The following is a 27,848-nucleotide window of genomic DNA, read 5'->3' as shown; positions in this document are numbered from 1 at the left end:
AGTAATTCATTAGCATTTTATTGCATGACATACAGTAAGTATTTGATCACATACCGGTATACATACACAATATTTTGTACTGATGAATACAAATTTGGAGAATGTATCTAACCACTTTTAATAGTACTGAAGTCCTTTATATCTATGTGGTTAGTTAATATAGTTTAATGTTTTACAGTTAATTGATGAAGTGTTTATTTGACTTATAAACTAGTTGTAATCTACTCTGTGTTGATTTTTTTATTCAGACATGGAGTCAATGCTGAGACCAAGGTGTCTTTATTTAGACAGGGAGTCAATGCTGAGACCAAGGTGTCTTTATTTAGACAGGGAGTCAATGCTGAGACCAAGGTGTCGTTATTTAGACAGAGAGTCAATGCTGAGACCAAGGTCTATTTATTCAGGCAGGGAGTCAATGCTGAGACCAAGGTGTCTTTATTTAGACAGGGAGTCAATGCTGAGACCAAGGTGTCTTTATTTAGACAGGGAGTCAATGCTGAGACCAAGGTGTCTTTATTTAGACAGGGAGTCAATGCTGAGACCAAGGTGTCGTTATTTAGACAGGGAGTCAATGCTGAGACCAAGGTGTCTTTATTTAGACAGGGAGTCAATGCTGAGACCAAGGTGTCTTTATTTAGACAGGGAGTCAATGCTGAGACCAAGGTGTCGTTATTTAGACAGAGAGTCAATGCTGAGACCAAGGTCTATTTATTCAGGCAGGGAGTCAATGCTGAGACCAAGGTCTATTTATTTAGACAGGGAGTCAATGCTGAGACCAAGGTGTCTTTATTTAGACAGGGAGTCAATGCTGAGACCAAGGTGTCTTTATTTAGACAGGGAGTCAACGTTGAGACCAAGGTGTCTTTATTTAGACAGGGAGTCAACGTTGAGACCAAGGTGTCTTTATTCAGACAAGGAGTCAATGCTGACATGTAAAAGTGGTTGTAGAGCGTGCAGACAGGGTTTTAGACCATGTAAATGTGGTTGAAGGACGAGTAGATGGGGTTGGAGGATGTGTAGATGGGGTTGGAGGAGGTGTAGATGGGGTTGGAGGAGGTGTAGATGGGGTTGGAGGAGGTGTAGATGGGGTTGGAGGAGGTGTAGATGGGGTTGGAGGACGTGTAGATGGGGTTGCAGGACGTGTAGATGGGGTTTGGAGGACGTGTAGATGTAGTTGTAGTCAGGGTGTGGGGGTGTGAAATGGTTTTGACTGCACCTGAAACAGAAACACACAGAAAACAAACACAAAAAGGAAAAGTTAATACTTTCTCTCTGTGTATGTGCGTGCATGTATGTACCTTTACTTGAGGATGGTGTTGAGTCTGTACTGGTAGTATTGGTAGTTGTCCTGACAGTCCTCCCAGGGGTTAAAGGTCATGTCCTCCTCCTTCTCTACAAATGTTTCCCAGACAGACAAGAAGTCAGACGGCTTCATCATCCTTATCCTCACACCCAGTGACGCCAGGCACCGCAGGCCCACCTAGCACACAGACACACACACACACAGCACGCACATGTACTGTATGAGAGAGAGGGAGTCTAATTTGGTATTTTATTAGGATCTCCATTAGCTGTTGCAAAAGCAGCAGCTACTCTTCCTGGGGTCCACACAAAACATGAAACATGACATAATACAGAACATTAATAAACAAGAACGACTCAAAGACAGAACTACATACATTTTTAAAATGGCAAACGTAACCTACATATCAGTACATACACACAAACTATCACAAGTCCAATAGAGGAGAGGTGCCGTGAGGTGTTGCATTATCTCTTTTTGAAACCAGGTTTGCTGTTTATTTAAGCAATATGAGATGGAAGGAAGTTCCATGCAATAAGGGCTCTATATAATACTGTATGCTTTCTTGAATTTGTTCTGGATATGGGGACTGTGAAAAGACCCCTGGTGGAATGACTGGGGTGTGTGTCAGAGCTTTGTGTAAGTTGACTATGCAAACTATTGGAATTTTCAACACATTAATGTTTCTTATGAAAAGAAGATGTGATGTAGTCAGTCTCTCCTAAACGCTTAGCTAAGAGAGACTGGCATGCATAGTATTTATATTAGCCCTCTGATTCAAATGAAGAGCAAGACCTGCCGCTTTGCTGCCCATCTCTGTGTGTGTGGGAGGGGGATTGGCACCTTTATCTCAGGCTCCTCCCACAGGAAGAGGCGGGACATGAGGAGGTAGAGGCGGAGATTCTTTCTCAGTCTGAGGACATCGGCCATCTTGGTGAAGCAGGCTGCACAGGGACTGGAAGATACGTACCACCGGACCTCGTATTCCTGGGAGGAGTCATAGTGGGGGAGGACCTGTGGGAGAGAAGGGGAGAATCAGAGTTAAAGAGTTGGTAGGAGGGTACACCTAGAGGGAGAATCTGAGTCACAGAGTTGGTACGAGGGTACACCTAGAGGGAGAATGTGAGTCACAGAGTTGGTACGAGGGTACACCTAGAGGGAGAATCTGAGTCACAGAGTTGGTCGGAGAGTACACCTAGAGGAAGAATCTGAGTCACAGAGTTGGTCGGAGGGTACACCTAGAGGAAGAATCTGAGTCACAGAGTTGGTCGGAGGGTACACCTAGAGGAAGAATCTGAGTCACAGAGTTGGTCAGAGGGTACACCTAGAGGAAGAATCTGAGTCACAGAGTTGGTACGAGGGTACATCTAGAGGGAGAATCTGAGTCACAGAGTTGGTCGGAGAGTACACCTAGAGGAAGAATCTGAGTCACAGAGTTGGTCGGAGGGTACACCTAGAGGGGGAATATGTGTCACAGTTGGTACGAGGGTACACCTAGAGGGGGAATATGTGTCAGAGTTGGTAGGAGGGTATATCTGGGGGGAATCTGTCATTTTCACTTTGACAGAATGGGCAGCACCATTGAGGGCTATCTCCATTGTAAAGTAGTCAAGGTCCATACCGCCATGATGGAGTGTGTTTAGTCTGAACAGGTATCAAGCCAAGGTTGTTGATATATGATATATATGGCTGATATCTCCTGTTTGCTCAGGAGTATTATTCATTGGATGACCCCTCCTGCTGACCTGGATGGAATTCTGTGATATCTGTGAACCCAGTTGACTACTTCAATATGGAGAAAGCCCTCAAAGGTGCATCCCACACTAAAACTGGCTTCATGATGCATCCCACACTAAAACTGGCATCATGATGCATCCCACACTAAAACTGGCTTCATGATGCATCCCACACTAAAACTGGCTTCATGATGCATCCCACACTAAAACTGGCTTCATGATGCATCCCACACTAAAACTGGCATCATGATGCATCCCACACTAAAACTGGCTTCATGGTGCATCCCACACTAAAACTGGCTTCATGATGCATCCCACACTAAAACTGGCTTCATGATGCATCCCACACTAAAACTGGCTTCATGATGCATCCCACACTAAAACTGGCTTCATGATGCATCCCACACTAAAACTGGCTTCATGATGCATCCCACACTAAAACTGGCTTCATGATGCATCCCACACTAAAACTGGCTTCATGATGCATCCCACACTAAAACTGGCTTCATGATGCATCCCACACTAAAACTGGCTTCATGATGCATCCCACACTAAAACTGGCTTCATGATGCATCCCACACTAAAACTGGCTTCATGATGCATCCCACACTAAAACTGGCTTCATGATGCATCCCACACTAAAACTGGCATCATGATGCATCCCACACTAAAACTGGCATCATGATGCATCCCACACTAAAACGGGCTTCATGATGCATCCCACACTAAAACTGGCTTCATGATGCATCCCACACTAAAACTGGCTTCATGGTGCATCCCACACTAAAACTGGCTTCATGATGCATCCCACACTAAAACTGGCTTCATGATGCATCCCACACTAAAACTGGCATCATGATGCATCCCACACTAAAACTGGCTTCATGGTGCATCCCACACTAAAACTGGCTTCATGGTGCATCCCACACTAAAACTGGCTTCATGGTGCATCCCACACTAAAACTGGCATCATGGTGCATCCCACACTAAAACGGGCGTCATGGTGCATCCCACACTAAAACTGGCATCATGATGCATCCCACACTAAAACTGGCTTCATGATGCATCCCACACTAAAACTGGCATCATGATGCATCCCACACTAAAACTGGCATCATGATGCATCCCACACTAAAACTGGCTTCATGATGCATCCCACACTAAAACTGGCTTCATGATGCATCCCACACTAAAACTGGCTTCATGATGCATCCCACACTAAAACTGGCTTCATGATGCATCCCACACTAAAACGGGCTTCATGGTGCATCCCACACTAAAACTGGCATCATGATGCATCCCACACTAAAACTGGCTTCATGATGCATCCCACACTAAAACTGGCTTCATGATGCATCCCACACTAAAACTGGCTTCATGATGCATCCCACACTAAAACTGGCTTCATGATGCATCCCACACTAAAACTGGCTTCATGGTGCATCCCACACTAAAACTGGCTTCATGATGCATCCCACACTAAAACTGGCATCATGATGCATCCCACACTATAACGGGCTTCATGGTGCATCCCACACTAAAACTGGCATCATGATGCATCCCACACTATAACGGGCTTCATGGTGCATCCCACACTAAAACTGGCATCATGATGCATCCCACACTAAAACTGGCTTCATGATGCATCCCACACTAAAACTGGCTTCATGATGCATCCCACACTAAAACTGGCATCATGGTGCATCCCACACTAAAACTGGCTTCATGATGCATCCCACACTAAAACTGGCTTCATGGTGCATCCCACACTAAAACTGGCATCATGATGCATCCCACACTAAAACTGGCATCATGATGCATCCCACACTAAAACTGGCTTCATGATGCATCCCACACTAAAACTGGCTTCATGATGCATCCCACACTAAAACTGGCATCATGATGCATCCCACACTAAAACTGGCATCATGATGCATCCCACACTAAAACTGGCTTCATGATGCATCCCACACTAAAACTGGCTTCATGGTGCATCCCACACTAAAACTGGCTTCATGGTGCATCCCACACTAAAACTGGCTTCATGGTGCATCCCACACTAAAACTGGCATCATGATGCATCCCACACTAAAACGGGCTTCATGGTGCATCCCACACTAAAACTGGCATCATGGTGCATCCCACACTAAAACTGGCTTCATGATGCATCCCACACTAAAACTGGCTTCATGGTGCATCCCACAATAAAACTGGCTTCATGATGCATCCCACACTAAAACTGGCATCATGATGCATCCCACACTAAAACGGGCATCATGGTGCATCCCACACTAAAACTGGCATCATGATGCATCCCACACTAAAACTGGCTTCATGATGCATCCCACACTAAAACTGGCATCATGATGCATCCCACACTAAAACTGGCATCATGATGCATCCCACACTAAAACTGGCTTCATGATGCATCCCACACTAAAACTGGCATCATGATGCATCCCACACTAAAACTGGCATCATGATGCATCCCACACTAAAACTGGCATCATGATGCATCCCACACTAAAACGGGCTTCATGATGCATCCCACACTAAAACTGGCATCATGATGCATCCCACACTAAAACTGGCTTCATGATGCATCCCACACTAAAACTGGCTTCATGATGCATCCCACACTAAAACTGGCTTCATGGTGCATCCCACACTAAAACTGGCTTCATGATGCATCCCACACTAAAACTGGCATCATGATGCATCCCACACTAAAACTGGCTTCATGATGCATCCCACACTAAAACTGGCTTCATGATGCATCCCACACTAAAACTGGCATCATGATGCATCCCACACTAAAACTGGCATCATGATGCATCCCACACTAAAACTGGCTTCATGATGCATCCCACACTAAAACGGGCTTCATGGTGCATCCCACACTAAAACTGGCATCATGATGCATCCCACACTAAAACTGGCTTCATGATGCATCCCACACTAAAACTGGCATCATGATGCATCCCACACTAAAACTGGCATCATGATGCATCCCACACTAAAACTGGCTTCATGATGCATCCCACACTAAAACTGGCTTCATGGTGCATCCCACACTAAAACTGGCATCATGCTGCATCCCACACTAAAACTGGCTTCCTGATGCATCCCACACTAAAACTGGCATCATGATGCATCCCACACTAAAACTGGCATCATGATGCATCCCACACTAAAACTGGCTTCATGATGCATCCCACACTAAAACTGGCATCATGATGCATCCCACACTAAAACTGGCTTCATGGTGCATCCCTTACTAAAACTGGCTTCATGATGCATCCCACACTAAAACTGGCTTCATGATGCATCCCACACTAAAACTGGCATCATGATGCATCCCACACTAAAACTGGCATCATGATGCATCCCACACTAAAACTGGCTTCATGATGCATCCCACGATAAAACAGCCATTGGTCCAAGTGAGCCCACCATCCAACTTTATGTTGTTACCCGTGTGAAGAAGGCCTCCTCTACGTGTGCGGTGGCGTGTTCGTCCTCCATGTATCCCTGTAGTGGATCAGTGGTGCCCTCCGGAGTCTCCACGCGGTAACATAGCAACGTCTTATTACGACCAGATGAATACTCAACGTTCCGGAATTGGAACTTAAAGTAGAACAGACTCATCTGCTCCCTGTGGGGAGAAGGGGAGAGGGAGGGAGAGAAAAAGGATATAAAGAGAGAGAGGATAAGCTAAAGGTGGCGACCTGCTGGTTGAGGTCAAATAAGCTTCCAAGCCGAATATTCCCTGCCATGACCCGGATTCGAAACAGGGTTGCTGGAGCCACAACACAGAGTACTAACTGGTGCAAACAGAGGAGATGATCGTGGACTTCAGGAAACAGCAGAAGGAGCAGCCCCCTATCCACATCGACAAGACGGTAGTGGAGACGGTAGTAAGTTTTAAGTTCACATCACGTACAAACTGAAATGGTCCACCCACATAGACAGCATGGTGAAGAAGGCGCAACAGTGCCTCTTCAACCTCCGGAGGCTGAAGAAATTCGGCTATACACCCAAAACACGCACAAACCTTTACAGATGCACAATCGAGAGCATCCTGTCGGGCTGTATCACCTCCTGGTACGGCAACTGCAAGGCTCTCCAGAGGGTGAGGTCTGCACAACGCATCACCGGGGGCAAACTACCTGCCCTCCAGGACACCCACAGCACCCGATGTCACAGGAAGGCCAAAAATATCATCAAGGACATCAACCACCCGGGCCACTGCCTGTTCACACCGCTACCATCCAGAAGGTGAGATCAGTACAGGTGCATCAAAGCTGGGACCGAGCGACTGAAAAACAGCCTTTATCTCAAGGCCGTCAGACTGTTAAACAGAAATCACTAACTCAGAGAGGCTGCTGCCTACATTGAGACCCAATCACTGGCCACTTTAATAAATGGATCACTAGTCACTTTATACAATATCACTCTAAATAATGCCACTTTAATAATGTTTGCATATCTTACATTACTCATAGCACATAGTATATACTATTAGCTCATAGTATATACTGTATTCTATACCATCTACTGCACCTTGCCCATGCCGCTCGGCCATCGCTCATCCATATACTTATATGTACATATTCTCATTCACCCCTTTAGATTTGTGTGTATTAGGTAGTTGTTGGGGAATTGTTAGATTACTTGTTAGATATTACTGCACTGTCGGACCTAGAAGCACAAGCATTTCGCTACACTCGCATTAACATCTACTAACCATGTGTTTGTGACAAATAAAATTAGATTTGGATTTGATTTGGTAACTACTATAGGATCACAGCACTCTACTGGAGAACATGGCTAACACAAGACAGAGGCTATTCCAAATCCGAACAGTATCCCTTACCCTCTTTTGATTAAACCCTGAAAATATAAATGTTATAAATTAATCCCTAGGGACCTCAGAGTTAGTGGTAGTGCCCAGGGAGAGAGGTAGGGGGTGTATTGGGACCGGCTGTCATGGTAACAGTCACTACTAATGAATGAAATGAAATTTTATTTGTCACATGCTTCCTTACAAGCCCTTAACCAACAATGCAGTTCAAGTAATAGAGTTAAGAAAATATTTACTAAATAAACTAAAGTGAAAAAAAACAAACAAGTCAATCAAAAAGTAACACAAGAAATGTACATAACAATACAGGATGTACCGGTAATGAGTCAATGTGCAGGGTTAGAGGTTAATCGATGTCATTTGTAAAGTGACTACAAACCTGTTATGGTGGGGTTTGGCTGCTTTGATCATGACATAACAATCATTATAAAACTGGTTGTTTGGATCCTGGATGCTGATTGGACAAGCAGTGTTTCAAGACTGTAATGGTTCCAATAATTTTTCCACCGGGCATTTTTCCCACAGGGTATTTTAGAAACACTTACAGTAAGGGCTGTGATTCATGTAGGCTTGCCCTGGCATACGTTTTGATAACTGTGTATACGGAGACTTGATTACACACAGGTGGATTGTATTTATCATCATTAGTCATTTAGGTCAACATTGGATCATTCAGAGATCCTCACTGAACTTCTGGAGAGAGTTTGCTGCACTGAAAGTAAAGGGGCTGAATAATTTTGCACGCCCAATTTTTCAGTTTTTGATTTGTTAAAAAAGTTTGAAATATCCAATAAATGTCGTTCCACTTCATGATTGTGACCCACTTGTTGTTGATTCTTCACAAAAAAATACAGTTTTATATCTTTATGTTTGAAGCCTGAAATGTGGCAAAAGGTCGCAAAGTTCAAGGGGGCCGAATACTTTCGCAAGGCACTGTACATGTAGGCAGAGTTAAAATGACTATGCATAGATAAGTAGCAGTAGCGTAAAAGGGGATGCAAATTGTCTGGGAAGCCATTAGTGTTCAGGGTCTGACAGTCTATGACTGGGGTGGGTGGGGTCTTTGACAATGTTTATGGCCTTCAGGGACAAGTTGAACATTTCAGTGAACACACTTGCCAGTTAGTCAGCGCATGCTCAAAGGACACATCCTTATAATCTGTCTGGCCCTGCGGCCTTGTAAATCTTGACCTATTTCAAGGTCTCACTCACATCGGCTACAGAGAGCGTGATCACACAGTTGTCAGAAACAGCTGGTGCTCGCATGCATGTTTCAGTGCTACTTGCCTCGAAGCGAGCATAGAAGTAATTTAGCTCACCTGGAAGGCTTGTGTCACTGGGCAGCTCGTGGCTGTGCTTCCCTTTGTAGTCTGTAATAGTTTGCGAGCCCTGCCACATCCGATGAGCATCGGAGCCGGTGTAGTATGATTCAATCTTAGTCCTGTATTGACGCTTTGCCTGTTTATTGGTTCGTTGGAGGGAATAGCGGGATTTCTTATAAGCGCCCAGGTTAGAGTCCCGCTCCTTGAAAGCGGCAGCTCTACTCTTTAGCTCAATGCAGATGTTGCCTGTAATCCATGGCTTCTGGTTGGGGTATGTACGTACGGTCACTGTGGGGACAACATCAACAATGCACTTATTGGTGAAGCTGGTGACTGATGTGGTATTCTCCTCAATGCCTTTGGATGAGTCCTGGTACATTATTCCAGTCTGTGCTAGCATCTGCGTCTTCTGACACCTTCCATATTGAACAAGTCACTGGTACTTCCTGCTTTAGTTTTTGCTTGTTAGCAGGAATCAGGAGGATAGAGTTTTGGTCAGAATTGCCAAATGGAGGGCGGGGGAGAGCTCTGTACTCGTCTCTGTCTGTGGAGTAAATATCTAGAGTTGTTTTCTCTCTGGTTGTACATGTAACATGCTGGTAGAAATGAGGTGAAACGGATTTAAGTTTCCCTGCATTAAAGTCCCAGGCCGCCTCTGGGCTCCCAAGTGGTGCAGCGGTCTAAGGCACTGCATCTCAGTGCTAGAGGCGTCCCTACTGACCCTGTTTAGATTGCAGGCTGTATCACAACCGACCATGATTAGGAGTCCCATAGGGCGGCGCACAATTGGCTCAGCATTGTCCGGGTTTGGCAGGGGTAGGCCTCATTGTAAATAATAATTCATTCTTAACTGACTTGCCTAGATAACTAAAGGTTCAATAAATAAATAAAAATGATACTTTTTTTGTGTGCTTATGGCTTTATACAGCTCGTTGAGTGCAGTTTCCGTGCCAGCATTGGTTTGTGGTGGTAAATAGACAGCTGCAACTCTCTTGGTAAATAGTGTGGTCTACAGCTTATCATGAGATACTCTACCTCAGGCGAGCAAAACCTTGAGACTTCCTTAACATTGATTTTCCGCACCAGCTTTTATTGACACACTGATTGGTAAAGTAATTTAATGAGCAAAATATAAAAAACAGTTGATTTCACAGGTTAAAAAAAGGAACAGAAAGGAACAATTAAAACCAGTACTTTTTTGGGGTTGAACCAGTTCAGAACTGTATTTTGCTGATCGGAACAGTAGAACGTAATTCATTTTGAGGGGGTTCTGTTCAGAACAAAATGACTGGAAAATAATTTTGGTTCCAACATGTTTTGAAGAAGTCAATTTTCTTCTTCTACTACTTCTATGGGCTGGAAAACTATCTAGCTATCATCAACCCCTGCCCCTTATCCAAAATATAATTAAGCGCTGATGAAGCCAGACAGTCAAGAACTGTTGTCTTTTAGAAGATTGTATAATAACACATACAATAAAAACAACAGTATTGTCACGCCCTGACCTTAGAGAGCCTTTTTATTTCCCTATTTGGTTAGGTCAGGGTGTGATTTGAGTGGGCATTCTATTTCATGGGTTTTTGGCTGAGTGTGGTTCCCAATCAGAGGCAGCTGTCTATCATTGTCTCTGATTGGGAATCATACTTAGGCAGCCTTTTTCCCACCTAATGTTGTGGGTAATTATTTATTTTCTGTGTGTGTGTTTGTGTGCGCCACGGTTGGGTCACGTTCGGTTTCTATTTACCTGTTTTTTTGTGAAGGTTTCACTTTATGGAATTCCATGCACCCTGTGCCTTGGCTCATTTATGACAGGGAGTTTGAAGACAGTGATTATGACACGTATGACATGTATTATAAAACACGTATTATAAAACACATGCTGATTAAACATTTTAAACAAGCAAATAGAATTGCCAAATATATGTCTTTCTTAATTTACATTTCCTCATCACCCGAATGGCACATTCCCGGTTTGGCCCAACACCTATCAGGCTGAGATGGGGAGTCTGCAACGGAACACAGAAAATGAATCAGAAGTGTTGTTAGGGAAGGGATGCAAAAAGTGTTTTAATCAGAGAGAATTCAGTATTCACTCATTGTGAAATGATCTTAGCATCATAAAGTAAAGCCCTGAAGCCTGGTATTGAATGGTTACAATGAAGGGGCAATGGCTGGGGTGCAATAAAGTGGTGGCTTGCATGATTCAACATCATCAGGGCTGCCATGACATAACCACACCTGTAGCACAGTGCTGCCATGACATAACCAAACCTGTACCACGTCGCTGCCATGACAACTCCACACCTGTAGCACAGTGCTGCCATGACAACTCCACACTTGTACCACATCGCTGCCATGACAACTCCACACCTGTAGCACAGTGCTGCCATGACAACTCCACACCTGTAGCACATCGCTGTCATGACAACTCCACACCTGCACCACATCGATGCCATGACAACTCCACACCTGCACCACATCGCTGTCATGACAACTCCACACCTGTACCACATCGCTGCCATGACAACTCCACAGCTGTACAACATCGCTGCCATGACAACTCCACACCTGTACCACATCGCTGCCATGACAACTCCACACCTGTACCACATCGCCGCCATGACAACTCCACACCTGTACCACATCGCTACCATGTCACCTCCACACCTGTACCACATCGCTGCCATGACAACTCCACACCTGTACCACATCGCTGCCATGACAACTCCACCCCTGTACCACATCGCTGCCATGACAACGACACACCTGTACCACATCGCTGCCATGTCACCTCCACACGTGAACCACATCGCTGCCAGGACAACTCCACACCTGTAGCACAGTGCTGCCATGACAACTCCACACCTGTACCACATCGCTGCCATGTCACCTCCACACCTGTATGAAATGCTTCCATGGCAACTCCACACCTGTATCACAGTGCTGCCATGACAACTCCACACCTGTACCACATCGCTGCTATGTCACCTCCACACCTGTACCACATCGCTGCCATGTCACCTCGACACCTGTACCACATCGCTGCCATGACAACTCCACACCTGTACCACATCGCTGCCATGACAACTCCACACCTGTACCACATCGCTGCCTTGAGAACTCCACACCTGTACCACATCGCTGCCATGACAACTCCACACCTGTACCACATCGCTGCCATGACAACTCCACACCTGTACCACATCGCTGCCATGACAACTCCACACCTGTACCACATCGCTGCCATGACAACTCCACACCTGTACCACATCGCTGCCTTGAGAACTCCACACCTGTAGCACAGTGCTGCCATGACAACTCCACACCTGTACCACATCGCTGCCATGACAACTCCACACCTGTACCACATCGCTGCCATGACAACTACACACCTGTACCACATCGCTGCCATGACAACTCCACACCTGTACCACATCGCTGCCTTGAGAACTCCACACCTGTAGCACAGTGCTGCCATGACAACTCCACACCTGTACCACATCGCTGCCATGACAACTCCACACCTGTACCACATCGCTGCCATGACAACTACACACCTGTACCACATCGCTGCCATGACAACTACACACCTGTAGCACAGTGCTGTCATGACAACTCCACACCTGTAGCACAGTGCTGACATGACAATTCCACACCTGTAGCACAGCGCTGTCATGAAACCTCCTGTACCCCAGCAATGCCATGAAACCTCCTGTACCACAGCAATGCCATGAAACCTCCTGTTCTCCAGCACTGTCATGACACCTCCTGTACAACAGTGCTGTCATGAAACCTCCTGTACCACAGTGCTCTCATGACAACTCCACACTTGTACCACAGCACTGTCATGAAACCTCCTGTACCAAAGTGCTGTCATGACAACTCCACACTTGTACCACAGTGCTGTCATGACACCTCCACACCTGTAGCACAGTGCTGCCATGACAACTCCACACCTGTACCACTTCGCTGCCATGACAACTCCACACCTGTACCACTTCGATGCCATGACAACTCCACACCTGTACCACATCGCTGCCATGACAACTCCACACCTGTACCACATCGCTGCCATGACAACTACACACCTGTAGCACAGTGCTGTCATGAAACCTCCTGTACCACAGCACTGTCATGAAACCTCCTGTACCACAGCACTGTCATGAAACCTCCTGTACCCCAGCAATGCCATGAAACCTCCTGTACTCCAGCACTGTCATGAAACCTCCTGTACCACAGTGCTCTCATGACAACTCCACACCTGTACCACAGCACTGTCATGAAACCTCCTGTACCACAGTGCTGTCATGACAACTCCACACCTGTAGCACAGTGCTGTCATGACAACTCCACACCTGTACCACAGTGCTGTCATGACAACTCCACACCTGTAGCACAGTGCTGACATGACAATTCCATACCTGTACAACAGTGCTGTCATGACAACTCCACACCTGTAGCACAGTGCTGTCATGACACCTCCACACCTGTAGCACAGTGCTGTCATGACACCTCCACACCTGTAGCACAGTGCTGCCATGACAACTCCACACCTGTACCACAGTGCTGTCATGACACCTCCACACCTGTACCACAGCACTGCCATGAAACCTCCTGTACCACAGCAATGCCATGAAACCTCCTGTTCCACAGCAATGCCATGAAACCTCCTGTACCACATAACTGCCATGAAACCTCCTGTACCCCAGCAATGCCATGAAACCTCCTGTACCACAGCACTGCCATGAAACCTCCTGTAGCACAGCACTGTCATGAAACCTCCTGTACCACATTCCTGCCATGTCACCTCCACACCTGTACCACATAGCTGCCATGAAACCTCCTGTACCACAGCACTGCCAAGAAAACACCTGTCCAACAGGACTGCCATGAATCCTCCTGTACCACAGCAATGCCATGAAACCTCCTTTACCACAGCACTGTCATGAAACCTCCTGTACCACAGCAATGCCATGAAACCTCCTGTACCCCAGCAATGCCATGAAACCTCCTGTACCACAGCACTGTCATGAAACCTCCTGTACCACAGCACTGCCAAGAAAACACCTGTTCTACAGGACTGCCATGAAACCTCCTGTAGCACAGCACTGTCATGAAACCTCCTGTACCACAGCACTACCATGAAACCTCCTGTACCACAGCACTTCCAAGAAAACACCTGTTCTACAGGACTGCCATGAAACCTCCTGTAGCACAGCACTGTCATGAAACCTCCTGTACCACAGCACTGCCATGAAACCTCCTGTACCACAGCACTGCCATGAAACCTCCTGTACCACAGCACTGTCATGAAACCTCCTGTACCACAGTGCTGTCATGACAACTCCACACCTGTACCACATAGCTGCCATGACAACTCCACACCTGTACCACATCGCTGCCATGACAACTCCACACCTGTACCACATCGCTGCCATGACAACTACACACCTGTACCACAGCACTGCCATGAAACCTCCTGTACCACAGCAATGCCATGAAACCTCCTGTTCCACAGCAATGCCATGAAACCTCCTGTACCACATAACTGCTAAGAAACCTCCTGTACCCCAGCAATGCCATGAAACCTCCTGTACCACAGCACTGCCATGAAACCTCCTGTAGCACAGCACTGTCATGAAACCTCCTGTACCACATTCCTGCCATGTCACCTCCACACCTGTACCACATAGCTGCCATGAAACCTCCTGTACCACAGCACTGCCAAGAAAACACCTGTCCAACAGGACTGCCATGAAACCTCCTGTACCACAGCACTGCCATGAAACCTCCTGTACCACAGCAATGCCATGAATCCTCCTGTACCACAGCAATGCCATGAAACCTCCTTTACCACAGCACTGTCATGAAACCTCCTGTACCACAGCAATGCCATGAAACCTCCTGTACCCCAGCAATGCCATGAAACCTCCTGTACCACAGCACTGTCATGAAACCTCCTGTACCACAGCACTGCCAAGAAAACACCTGTTCTACAGGACTGCCATGAAACCTCCTGTAGCACAGCACTGTAATGAAACCTCCTGTACCACAGCACTGCCATGAAACCTCCTGTACCACAGCACTGTCATGAAACCTCCTGTACCACAGTGCTGTCATGACAACTCCACAACGGTACCACATCGCTGCCATGACAACTCCACACCTGTACCACATCGCTGCCATGACAACTCCACACCTGTACCACATCGCTGCCATGACAACTACACACCTGTAGCACAGTGCTGTCATGAAACCTCCTGTACCACAGCACTGTCATGAAACCTCCTGTACCACAGCACTGTCATGAAACCTCCTGTACCACAGCACTGTCATGAAACCTCCTGTACTCCAGCACTGTCATGAAACCTCCTGTACCACAGTGCTCTCATGACAACTCCACACCTGTACCACAGCACTGTCATGAAACCTCCTGTACCACAGCACTGTCATGAAACCTCCTGTACTCCAGCACTGTCATGAAACCTCCTGTACCACAGTGCTGTCATGACAACTCCACACCTGTAGCACAGTGCTGTTATGACAACTCCACACCTGTACCACAGTGCTGTCATGACAACTCCACACCTGTAGCACAGTGCTGACATGACAATTCCATACCTGTACCACAGTGCTGTCATGACAACTCCACACCTGTAGCACAGTGCTGTCATGACACCTCCACACCTGTAGCACAGTGCTGTCATGACACTTCCACACCTGTAGCACAGTGCTGCCATGACAACTCCACACCTGTACCACAGTGCTGTCATGACACCTCCACACCTGTAGCACAGTGCTGCCATGACAACTCCACACCTGTACCACAGTGCTGTCATGAAACCTCCACACCTGCAGCACAGTGCTGCCATGACAACTCCACACCTGTAGCACAGTGCTGTCATGAAACCTCCACACCTGTAGCACAGTGCTGCCATGACAACTCCACACCTGTACCACATCGCTGCCATGTCAACTCGACACCTGTACCACATCGCTGCCATGAAAGCTCCTGTTCTACAGCACTGCCATGAGACCTCCTGTAGCACAGCAATGCCATGAAACCTCCTGTACCACAGCACTGCCATGAAACCTCTTGTAGCACAGCACTGTCATGAAACCTCCTGTAACACATTCCTGCCATGTCACCTCCACACCTGTACCACATAGCTGCCATGAAACCTCCTGTACCACAGCACTGCCAAGAAAACACCTGTTCTACAGGACTGCCATGAAACCTCCTGTACCACATAACTGCCATGAAACCTCCTGTACCCCAGCAATGCCATGAAACCTCCTGTACCACAGCACTGCAAAGAAAACACCTGTTCTACAGGACTGCCATGAAACCTCCTGTACCACATAACTGCCATGAAACCTCCTGTACCCCAGCAATGCCATGAAACCTCCTGTACCACAGCACTGCCATGAAACCTCCTGTACCACAGCACTGTCATGAAACCTCCTGTACCACAGTGCTGTCATGACAACTCCACACCTGTAGCACAGTGCTGTCATGACACCTCCACACCTGTAGCACAGTGCTGTCATGACAACTCCACACCTGTACCACATCGCTGCCATGACAACTCCACACCTGTACCACATCGCTGCCATGACAACTCCACACCTGTACCACATCGCTGCCATGACAACTACACACCTGTAGCACAGTGCTGTCATGAAACCTACTGTACCACAGCACTGTCATGAAACCTCCTGTACCACAGCACTGCCAAGAAAACACCTGTTCTACAGGACTGCCATGAAACCTCCTGTACCACATAACTGCCATGAAACCTCCTGTACCCCAGCAATGCCATGAAACCTCCTGTACCACAGCACTGCCATGACAACTCCACACCTGTACCACATCGCTGCCATGACAACTCCACACCTGTACCACAGTGCTGTCATGACAACTCCACACCTGTAGCACAGTGCTGACATGACAATTCCATACCTGTACCACAGTGCTGTCATGACAACTCCACACCTGTAGCACAGTGCTGTCATGACACCTCCACACCTGTAGCACAGTGCTGTCATGACACCTCCACACCTGTAGCACAGTGCTGCCATGACAACTCCACACCTGTAGCACAGTGCTGTCATGAAACCTCCACACCTGTAGCACAGTGCTGCCATGACAACTCCACACCTGTAGCACAGTGCTGTCATGAAACCTCCACACCTGTAGCACAGTGCTGCCATGACAACTCCACACCTGTACCACATTCCTGCCATGACAACTCCACACCTGTACCACATCGCTGCCATGAAAGCTCCTGTTCTACAGCACTGCCATGAGACCTCCTGTAGCACAGCAATGCCATGAAACCTCCTGTACCACAGCACTGCCATGAAACCTCCTGTACCACAGCACTGCCAAGAAAACACCTGTTCTACAGCAATGCCATGAAACCTCCTGTAGCACAGCACTGTCATGAAAACACCTGTTCTACAGGACTGCCATGAAACCTTCTGTACCCCAGCACTGCCATGAAACCTCCTGTACCCCACAGCACTGTCATGAAACCTCCTGTACCACAGCAATGCCATGAAACCTCCTGTACCACAGCACTGCCATGAAACCTTCTGTACCACAGCACTGTCATGAAATCTCCTGTACCACAGTGCTGTCATGACAACTCCACACCTGTACCACATCGCTGCCATGACAACTCCACACCTGTACCACATCGCTGCCATGACAACTCCACACCTGTACCACATCGCTGCCATGACAACTACACACCTGTAGCACAGTGCTGTCATGAAACCTCCTGTACCACAGCACTGTCATGAAACCTCCTGTACCACAGCACTGTCATGAAACCTCCTGTACCACAGCACTGTCATGAAACCTCCTGTACCACAGTGCTGTCATGAAACCTCCTGTACTCCAGCACTGTCATGAAACCTCCTGTACCACAGTGCTCTCATGACAACTCCACACCTGTACCACAGCACTGTCATGAAACCTCCTGTACCACAGCACTGTCATGAAACCTCCTGTACTCCAGCACTGTCATGAAACCTCCTGTACCACAGTGCTGTCATGACAACTCCACACCTGTAGCACAGTGCTGTTATGACAACTCCACACCTGTACCACAGTGCTGTCATGACAACTCCACACCTGTAGCACAGTGCTGACATGACAATTCCATACCTGTACCACAGTGCTGTCATGACAACTCCACACCTGTAGCACAGTGCTGTCATGACACCTCCACACCTGTAGCACAGTGCTGTCATGACACCTCCACACCTGTAGCACAGTGCTGCCATGACAACTCCACACCTGTACCACAGTGCTGTCATGACACCTCCACACCTGTAGCACAGTGCTGCCATGACAACTCCACACCTGTAGCACAGTGCTGTCATGAAACCTCCACACCTGTAGCACAGTGCTGCCATGACAACTCCACACCTGTAGCACAGTGCTGTCATGAAACCTCCACACCTGTAGCACAGTGCTGCCATGACAACTCCACACCTGTACCACATTCCTGCCATGACAACTCCACACCTGTACCACATCGCTGCCATGTCAACTCGACACCTGTACCACATCGCTGCCATGAAAGCTCCTGTTCTACAGCACTGCCATGAGACCTCCTGTAGCACAGCACTGCCATGAGACCTCCTGTACCACAGCACTGTCATGAAACCTCCTGTACCACAGCAATGCCATGAAACCTCCTGTAGCACAGTACTGTCATGAAACCTCCTGTACCACATTCCTGCCATGTCACCTCCACACCTGTACCACATAGCTGCCATGAAACCTCCTGTACCACAGCACTGTCATGAAACCTCCTGTACCACAGCACTGCCAAGAAAACACCTGTTCTACAGGACTGCCATGAAACCTCCTGTACCACATAACTGCCATGAAACCTCCTGTACCCCAGCAATGCCATGAAACCTCCTGTACCACAGCACTGCCATGAAACCTCCTGTACCACAGCACTGTCATGAAACCTCCTGTACCACAGTGCTCTCATGACAACTCCACACCTGTACCACATCGCTGCCATGACAACTCCACACCTGTACCACATCGCTGCCATGACAACTCCACACCTGTACCACATCGCTGCCATGACAACTACACACCTGTAGCACAGTGCTGTCATGAAACCTCCTGTACCACAGCACTGTCATGAAACCTCCTGTACCACAGCACTGCCAAGAAAACACCTGTTCTACAGGACTGCCATGAAACCTCCTGTACCACATAACTGCCATGAAACCTCCTGTACCCCAGCAATGCCATGAAACCTCCTGTACCACAGTGCTGCCATGACAACTCCACACCTGTACCACATCGCTGCCATGACAACTCCACACCTGTACCACAGTGCTGTCATGACAACTCCACACCTGTAGCACAGTGCTGACATGACAATTCCATACCTGTACCACAGTGCTGTCATGACAACTCCACACCTGTAGCACAGTGCTGTCATGACACCTCCACACCTGTAGCACAGTGCTGTCATGACAACTCCACACCTGTAGCACAGTGCTGACATGACAATTCCATACCTGTACCACAGTGCTGCCATGACAACTCCACACCTGTAGCACAGTGCTGTCATGAAACCTCCACACTTGTAGCACAGTGCTGCCATGACAACTCCACACCTGTAGCACAGTGCTGTCATGACACCTCCACACCTGTAGCACAGTGCTGCCATGACACCTCCACACCTGTAGCACAGTGCTGCCATGACAACTCCACACCTGTACCACAGTGCTGTCATGACACCTCCACACCTGTAGCACAGTGCTGCCATGACAACTCCACACCTGTAGCACAGTGCTGTCATGAAACCTCCACACCTGTAGCACAGTGCTGCCATGACAACTCCACACCTGTAGCACAGTGCTGTCATGAAACCTCCACACCTGTAGCACAGTGCTGCCATGACAACTCCACACCTGTACCACATCGCTGCCATGTCAACTCGACACCTGTACCACATCGCTGCCATGAAAGCTCCTGTTCTACAGCACTGCCATGAGACCTCCTGTAGCACAGCAATGCCATGAAACCTCCTGTACCACAGCACTGCCATGAAACCTCTTGTAGCACAGCACTGTCATGAAACCTCCTGTAACACATTCCTGCCATGTCACCTCCACACCTGTACCACATAGCTGCCATGAAACCTCCTGTACCACAGCACTGCCAAGAAAACACCTGTTCTACAGGACTGCCATGAAACCTCCTGTACCACATAACTGCCATGAAACCTCCTGTACCCCAGCAATGCCATGAAACCTCCTGTACCACAGCACTGCCATGAAACCTCCTGTACCACAGCACTGTCATGAAACCTCCTGTACCACAGTGCTCTCATGACAACTCCACACCTGTACCACAGCACTGTCATGAAACCTCCTGTACCACAGTGCTGTCATGACAACTCCACACCTGTACCACATCGCTGCCATGACAACTCCACACCTGTACCACATCGCTGCCATGACAACTCCACACCTGTACCACATCGCTGCCATGACAACTACACACCTGTAGCACAGTGCTGTCATGAAACCTCCTGTACCACAGCACTGTCATGAAACCTCCTGTACCACAGCACTGCCAAGAAAACACCTGTTCTACAGGACTGCCATGAAACCTCCTGTACCACATAACTGCCATGAAACCTCCTGTACCCCAGCAATGCCATGAAACCTCCTGTACCACAGTGCTGCCATGACAACTCCACACCTGTACCACATCGCTGCCATGACAACTCCACACCTGTACCACAGTGCTGTCATGACAACTCCACACCTGTAGCACAGTGCTGACATGACAATTCCATACCTGTACCACAGTGCTGTCATGACAACTCCACACCTGTAGCACAGTGCTGTCATGACACCTCCACACCTGTAGCACAGTGCTGTCATGACACCTCCACACCTGTAGCACAGTGCTGCCATGACACTCCACACCTGTAGCACAGTGCTGTCATGAAACCTCCACACCTGTAGCACAGTGCTGCCATGACAACTCCACACCTGTAGCACAGTGCTGTGATGAAACCTCCACACCTGTAGCACAGTGCTGCCATGACAACTCCACACCTGTACCACATCGCTGCCATGTCAACTCGACACCTGTACCACATCGCTGCCATGAAAGCTCCTGTTCTACAGCACTGCCATGAGACCTCCTGTAGCACAGCAATGCCATGAAACCTCCTGTACCACAGCACTGCCATGAAACCTCCTGTACCACAGCACTGCCAAGAAAACACCTGTTCTACAGCAATGCCATGAAACCTCCTGTAGCACAGCACTGTCATGAAAACACCTGTTCTACAGGACTGCCATGAAACCTTCTGTACCCCAGCAATGCCATGAAACCTCCTGTACCACAGCACTGCCATGAAACCTCCTGTAGCACAGCACTGTCATGAAACCTCCTGTACCACAGCACTGCCAAGAAAACACCTGTTCTACAGGACTGCCATGAAACCTCCTGTACCACATAACTGCCATGAAACCTCCTGTTCTACAACAATGCCATGAAACCTCCTGTTCTACAGCAATGCCATGAAACCTCCTGTACCACAGCACTGCCATGAAACCTCCTGTACCACAGCACTGCCATGAAACCTCCTGTTATACAGCAATGCCATGAAACCTCCTGTACCACAGCAATGCCATGAAACCTCCTGTACCACAGCACTGCCATGAAACCTCCTGTACCACAGCACTGCCATGAAACCTCCTGTACCACATAGCTGCCATGAAACCTCCTGTACCACAGCACTGCCAAGAAAACACCTGTTCTACAGGACTGCCATGAAACCTCCTGTAGCACAGCACTGTCATGAAACCTCCTGTACCACAGCACTGCCATGAAACCTCCTGTACCCCAGCAATGCCATGAAACCTCCTGTACCACAGCACTGTCATGAAACCTCCTGTACCACAGCACTGCCAAGAAAACACCTGTTCTACAGGACTGCCATGAAACCTCCTGTAGCACAGCACTGTCATGAAACCTCCTGTACCACAGCACTGCCATGAAACCTCCTGTACCACAGCACTGTCATGAAACCTCCTGTACCACAGCACTGCCAAGAAAACACCTGTTCTACAGGACTGCCATGAAACCTCCTGTAGCACAGCACTGTCATGAAACCTCCTGTACCACAGCACTGCCATGAAACCTCCTGTACCACAGCACTGCCATGAAACCTCCTGTAGCACAGTACTGTCATGAAACCTCCTGTACCACATTCCTGCCATGTCACCTCCACACCTGTACCACATAGCTGCCATGAAACCTCCTGTACCACAGCACTGCCAAGAAAACACCTGTTCTACAGGACTGCCATGAAACCTCCTGTACCACATAACTGCCATGAAACCTCCTGTACCCCAGCAATGCCATGAAACCTCCTGTACCACAGCACTGCCATGAAACCTCCTGTACCACAGCACTGTCATGAAACCTCCTGTACCACAGTGCTCTCATGACAACTCCACACCTGTACCACAGCACTGTCATGAAACCTCCTGTACCACAGTGCTGTCATGACAACTCCACACCTGTACCACATCGCTGCCATGACAACTCCACACCTGTACCACATCGCTGCCATGACAACTCCACACCTGTACCACATCGCTGCCATGACAACTACACACCTGTAGCACAGTGCTGTCATGAAACCTCCTGTACCACAGCACTGTCATGAAACCTCCTGTACCACAGCACTGCCAAGAAAACACCTGTTCTACAGGACTGCCATGAAACCTCCTGTACCACATAACTGCCATGAAACCTCCTGTACCCCAGCAATGCCATGAAACCTCCTGTACCACAGCACTGCCATGACAACTCCACACCTGTACCACATCGCTGCCATGACAACTCCACACCTGTACCACATCGCTGCCATGACAACTCCACACCTGTACCACATCGCTGCCATGACAACTACACACCTGTAGCACAGTGCTGTCATGAAACCTCCTGTACCACAGCACTGCCATGAAACCTCCTTTACCACAGCAATGCCATGAAACCTCCTGTACCACAGCAATGCCATGAAACCTCCTGTACCACAGCACTGTCATGAAACCTCCTGTAGCACAGCAATGCCATGAAACCTCCTGTTCTACAGCAATGCCATGAAACCTCCTGTACCACAGCAATGCCATGAAACCTCCTGTACCACAGCACTGCCATGAAACCTCCTGTACCACAGCACTGTCATGAAACCTCCTGTACCACAGCACTGCCACGAAAACACCTGTTATACAGCAATGCCATGAAACCTCCTGTTCTACAGCACTGCCATGAAACCTCCTGTAGCACAGCACTGCCATGAAACCTCTTGTACCACAGTGCTGTCATGACAACTCCACACCTGTACCAAATCGCTGCCATGACAACTCCACACCTGTACCACATCGCTGCCATGACAACTCCACACCTGTACCACATCGCTGCCATGACAACTACACACCTGTAGCACAGTGCTGTCATGAAACCTCCTGTACCACAGCACTGTCATGAAACCTCCTGTAGCACAGCAATGTCATGAAACCTCCTGTACCACAGCACTGCCATGAAACCTCCTGTACCACAGCACTGCCATGAAACCTCCTGTACCACAGCACTGCCAAGAAAACACCTGTTCTACAGCAATGCCATGAAACCTCCTGTAGCACAGCACTGTCATGAAAACACCTGTTCTACAGGACTGCCATGAAACCTTCTGTACCCCAGCAATGCCATGAAACCTCCTGTACCACAGCACTGCCATGAAACCTCCTGTACCACAGCAATGCCATGAAACCTCCTGTACCACAGCACTGCCATGAAACCTCCTGTAGCACAGCACTGTCATGAAACCTCCTGTACCACATTCCTGCCATGTCACCTCCACACCTGTACCACATAGCTGCCATGAAACCTCCTGTACCACAGCACTGCCAAGAAAACACCTGTTCTACAGGACTGCCATGAAACCTCCTGTACCACATAACTGCCATGAAACCTCCTGTACCCCAGCAATGCCATGAAACCTCCTGTACCACAGCAATGCCATGAAACCTCCTGTACCACAGCAATGCCATGAAACCTCCTGTACCACAGTGCTGTCATGACAACTCCACACCTGTACCACAGTGCTGTCATGACACCTCCACACCTGTAGCACAGTGCTGCCATGACAACTCCACACCTGTACCACAGTGCTGTCATGACAACTCCACACCTGTACCACAGTGCTCTCATGACAACTCCACACCTGTACCACAGCGCTGTCATGACAACTCCACACCTGTAGCACAGCGCTGCCATGGCAACTCCACACCTGTAGCACAGTGCTGTCATGACAACTCCACACCTGTACCACATTCCTGCCATGACAACTCCACACCTGTACCACATCGCTGCCATGACAACGCCACACCTGTACCACATTCCTGCCATGACAACTCCACAACTGTACTACATCGCTGTCATGAAACCTCCACACCTGTAGCACAGTGCTGCCATGACAACGCCACACCTGTTCCACATTCCTGCCATGACAACTCCACACCTGTACCACATCGCTGCCATGAAACCTCCTGTACCACATAACTGCCATGAAACCTCCTGTACCCCAGCAATGCCATGAAACCTCCTGTACCCCAGCAATGCAATGAAACCTCCAGTACCACAGTGCTGTCATGATACCTCCACACCTGTAGCACAGTGCTGCCATGACAACTCCACACCTGTAGCACAGTGCTGTCATGACAACTCCACACATGACAAGCTCTCTCACACACACACACACACACACACACACACACACACACACACACACACACACACACACACACACAGCAACGATGGAGTGACAAAGTGTGGTGCTTAAAGACACTCAGAGCCTGCTATGGCATTACCATATTCTCAAGGCTGTGCCGAGTTCAACGAGATGTCCCGCTTGAACGTAGCTCGCTCGGTCTGAGTGCAGCGACCGTGAAAAAAAGAAGGCCCAAAATGAAGCCTGGACCTAAATTTCAAGTGCTTTTGGGTGACAGCGGCGGAATTGTTGGGTTTTGAAGGACAATTAAACCACAGGACTGTTCCTAAGGTCCTCCCGATCTGTACAAGCCTAACCTTGACCGTGTGGCATTAACCCTTAACAGTAAAACAGGATTTTTTGATCTCACAGATTACAATGACATCCCTCCCCATAGGAATACATTGCCTGCTCCCCTAAATTCAACCTAAAGCCTATGTGGGTTAATAATGCCATATGAACCTATCTTCGATGACAATCCATCAGGCCACTATGAGGTCTACCTGTGTTGATTCTAAGCTTCCTGGAGCAACTGGAAGTGATTAAATTCACCCAAAAGGTGTTTTGATGTACTTCTTGCAACTAGCAATCCCGGATCCGGGAGCGTAATCATAGCCTCAAACTAATTAGCATAACGCAGCGGACATAAATACCCCTAGAAACTTTTCATATTCATGAAAAGGATAGCTCATTCAAGGACCCCTTAGCAATGCCCGGAAAATGTGGATTTTCAACACTAATTAAGGTCGCCACTCGGGCTCTAAATGACCTATCAGGCCGAAACTTGGGATTCGGGGTCGCCTCAGCTCGGCCTACATATAATGTCAGAACTGGACCCGCAGCTAGAACGTAACTACGTGTTTTATGTTTTTATTGTGGTTTGAACAGAAGGCGCTGTGAATTTTGGGCCAGCTCTGAAATATGTGATAGCTGGCTTCAAAACAGTTTGGTGTTCGAATGATATCTAACTGACTGATGGACGGTGGACGATGACTTGCTGGCTGACTTTTGTCCATTTATAATATGTTTAAACAGTGAGGTACCATAACCAAAGTGACATTCTGAAATCAGAATGCACATTGAAACATATTGCAAATGGACAGCCGTGCACCTGATGATTGGAACGGGTTACCAGAAGCACATTTAAAAAAAAATTTAATACATTATGGGGTAGCAAGGGGTCCACGGTTGGGTAGGGAGAACCCCCCACCCAACATCCCTTGTCATTTTGGACGTTTTTCAAAAAATCATTAAAAAACAACAGTCCCACTTCTCCCTCATCATACATGACAAATAGACCATCTAGGTTGATTCATGGCTTAACATAGTGCTATATATTATTTGGGCAGTATGAAAACAGGTTTGCCTTTTGCACATAGTTCACTGACTTTGGGTTTGTAAACTGACTTCCATTGATCGTACATGGCAAATGGACATAACATCCTGATTTGGCACTTTCAAATCTTTCAGAATGCATTTGGACATTTCCTATGGCATTTGGCAAATAAAAAAAGTGACTTGTGACTGACTTTTGACTTCCTATGAAATCATCTTGCAAATGGACAAAACAAAACATATGCCTTATGGACAATTTTTTTAAACGGTCCAGAAACCACTTTTTTAAGGGGGTGATACATTTTCGATTTTTTTTACTCTTGGGTCTTGACTTGTGTTACATTTGCAATATGAAATATTACGGTGGAGCGCACTCGCCATCTATTGGATTTTTGCAGTGTTACACTTGGCATTTGCCATATGGCATTTGCAATCAACTTTGAATTAAACGAAGTCCAATTGAGTGGTATTGGACATTGTGTATATGTTTTGTACGGTGCCAATATGTTCCCATTAATTTGTGTCCATTTCAGGGGGGTGTTCCCTTACTCCTACGAATGACGGGGTTGAGGGCCTTGTCGGACGTCTGAAGTAAATCTTTCCCGTACGACTCATTGAAGAAAAAGTATTCCTCCAGTACGGGGTGAATAACTGCTGTCCAGAAGCTCTTTTCGGTTAGAAGACACGGTGGCAAAAACATTATGTACAAAATAAGTTACAAATAGCGTGAAAAAACACACACAATAGCACAATTTGTTAGTGGATCAGAAACAACAACCATCTCCTCTGGCGCCATCTCTGGAGAGACCTGAAAATATCTGTGCAGGTCCATCCAACCTGAGCTTAATTAAGAGGATCTACAGAGAAGAACGGGAGAAACTCCCCAAATACAGGTGTGCCAAGCTTGAAGCGTCATACCCAAGAAGAACTGTGGCTGTAATCACTGACAAATGTGCTTCAATGAAGTACTGAGTAAAGCATCTGAATATTTATGTAAATGTGTATAAAATGATGAGAGAGACTTGACACAAACCCCAGAGAAAGTATACCTGCCAATGTGTGTTAGAGAGAAAGAGCATGCAAAAGAGATTTGTGTGTGGTTGGTGTGTGTTTGGTGAATGTGTTTACCCAGTGACGATCTCCCATGGTGGCAGCTCGATGGTTTCAAACTCTCCATTTTCCACTCCTCCTTCTGCTACCTCTGTTATCTCCTCCGTTCCACCTGTCTTCTCTCCGCCTCCCTCCTTCTTCCTCACCTCCCCTGGTTGGTGTTGGTATCCCGTCTTCACAACTTGGTATCCTGTCTTCAACACTTTCTCCTCCTCCTTCTCCAGTGGTTTGCTCTCTCCTTTCTTCTCCCTCTTCTTCACTGAAAGCCAGCCTGGGTGGTTGTCAGCCATGACTCTGTGTTTCAGCGTCTGTAATCAAGTGAATGTCAGTTAG

General features: G+C 47.7%; 1 protein-coding gene across 1 annotated transcript; it reads right to left on the bottom strand.

Annotated features, from left to right (window-relative positions):
• On the bottom strand, positions 1-27,848 carry LOC135559440 (probable C->U-editing enzyme APOBEC-2). Its single transcript, XM_064993592.1, has 5 exons — positions 27,534-27,848; positions 6,514-6,694; positions 2,147-2,317; positions 1,299-1,480; positions 1-1,216 (listed from the first exon to the last, which is right to left on the bottom strand). The coding sequence occupies exons 1-4, from the start codon at positions 27,803-27,805 to the stop codon at positions 1,301-1,303; spliced, it is 804 nt and encodes a 267-aa protein (XP_064849664.1). The 5' UTR covers positions 27,806-27,848; the 3' UTR covers positions 1-1,216; positions 1,299-1,300.

Source organism: Oncorhynchus masou, chromosome 18 (assembly GCF_036934945.1).
Source record: "Oncorhynchus masou masou isolate Uvic2021 chromosome 18, UVic_Omas_1.1, whole genome shotgun sequence".
Classification (NCBI taxonomy): domain Eukaryota; kingdom Metazoa; phylum Chordata; class Actinopteri; order Salmoniformes; family Salmonidae; genus Oncorhynchus; species Oncorhynchus masou.
The sequence above is the reverse complement of the archived record's forward strand: the minus strand, read 5'-3'. Positions and strand labels throughout refer to the sequence as shown.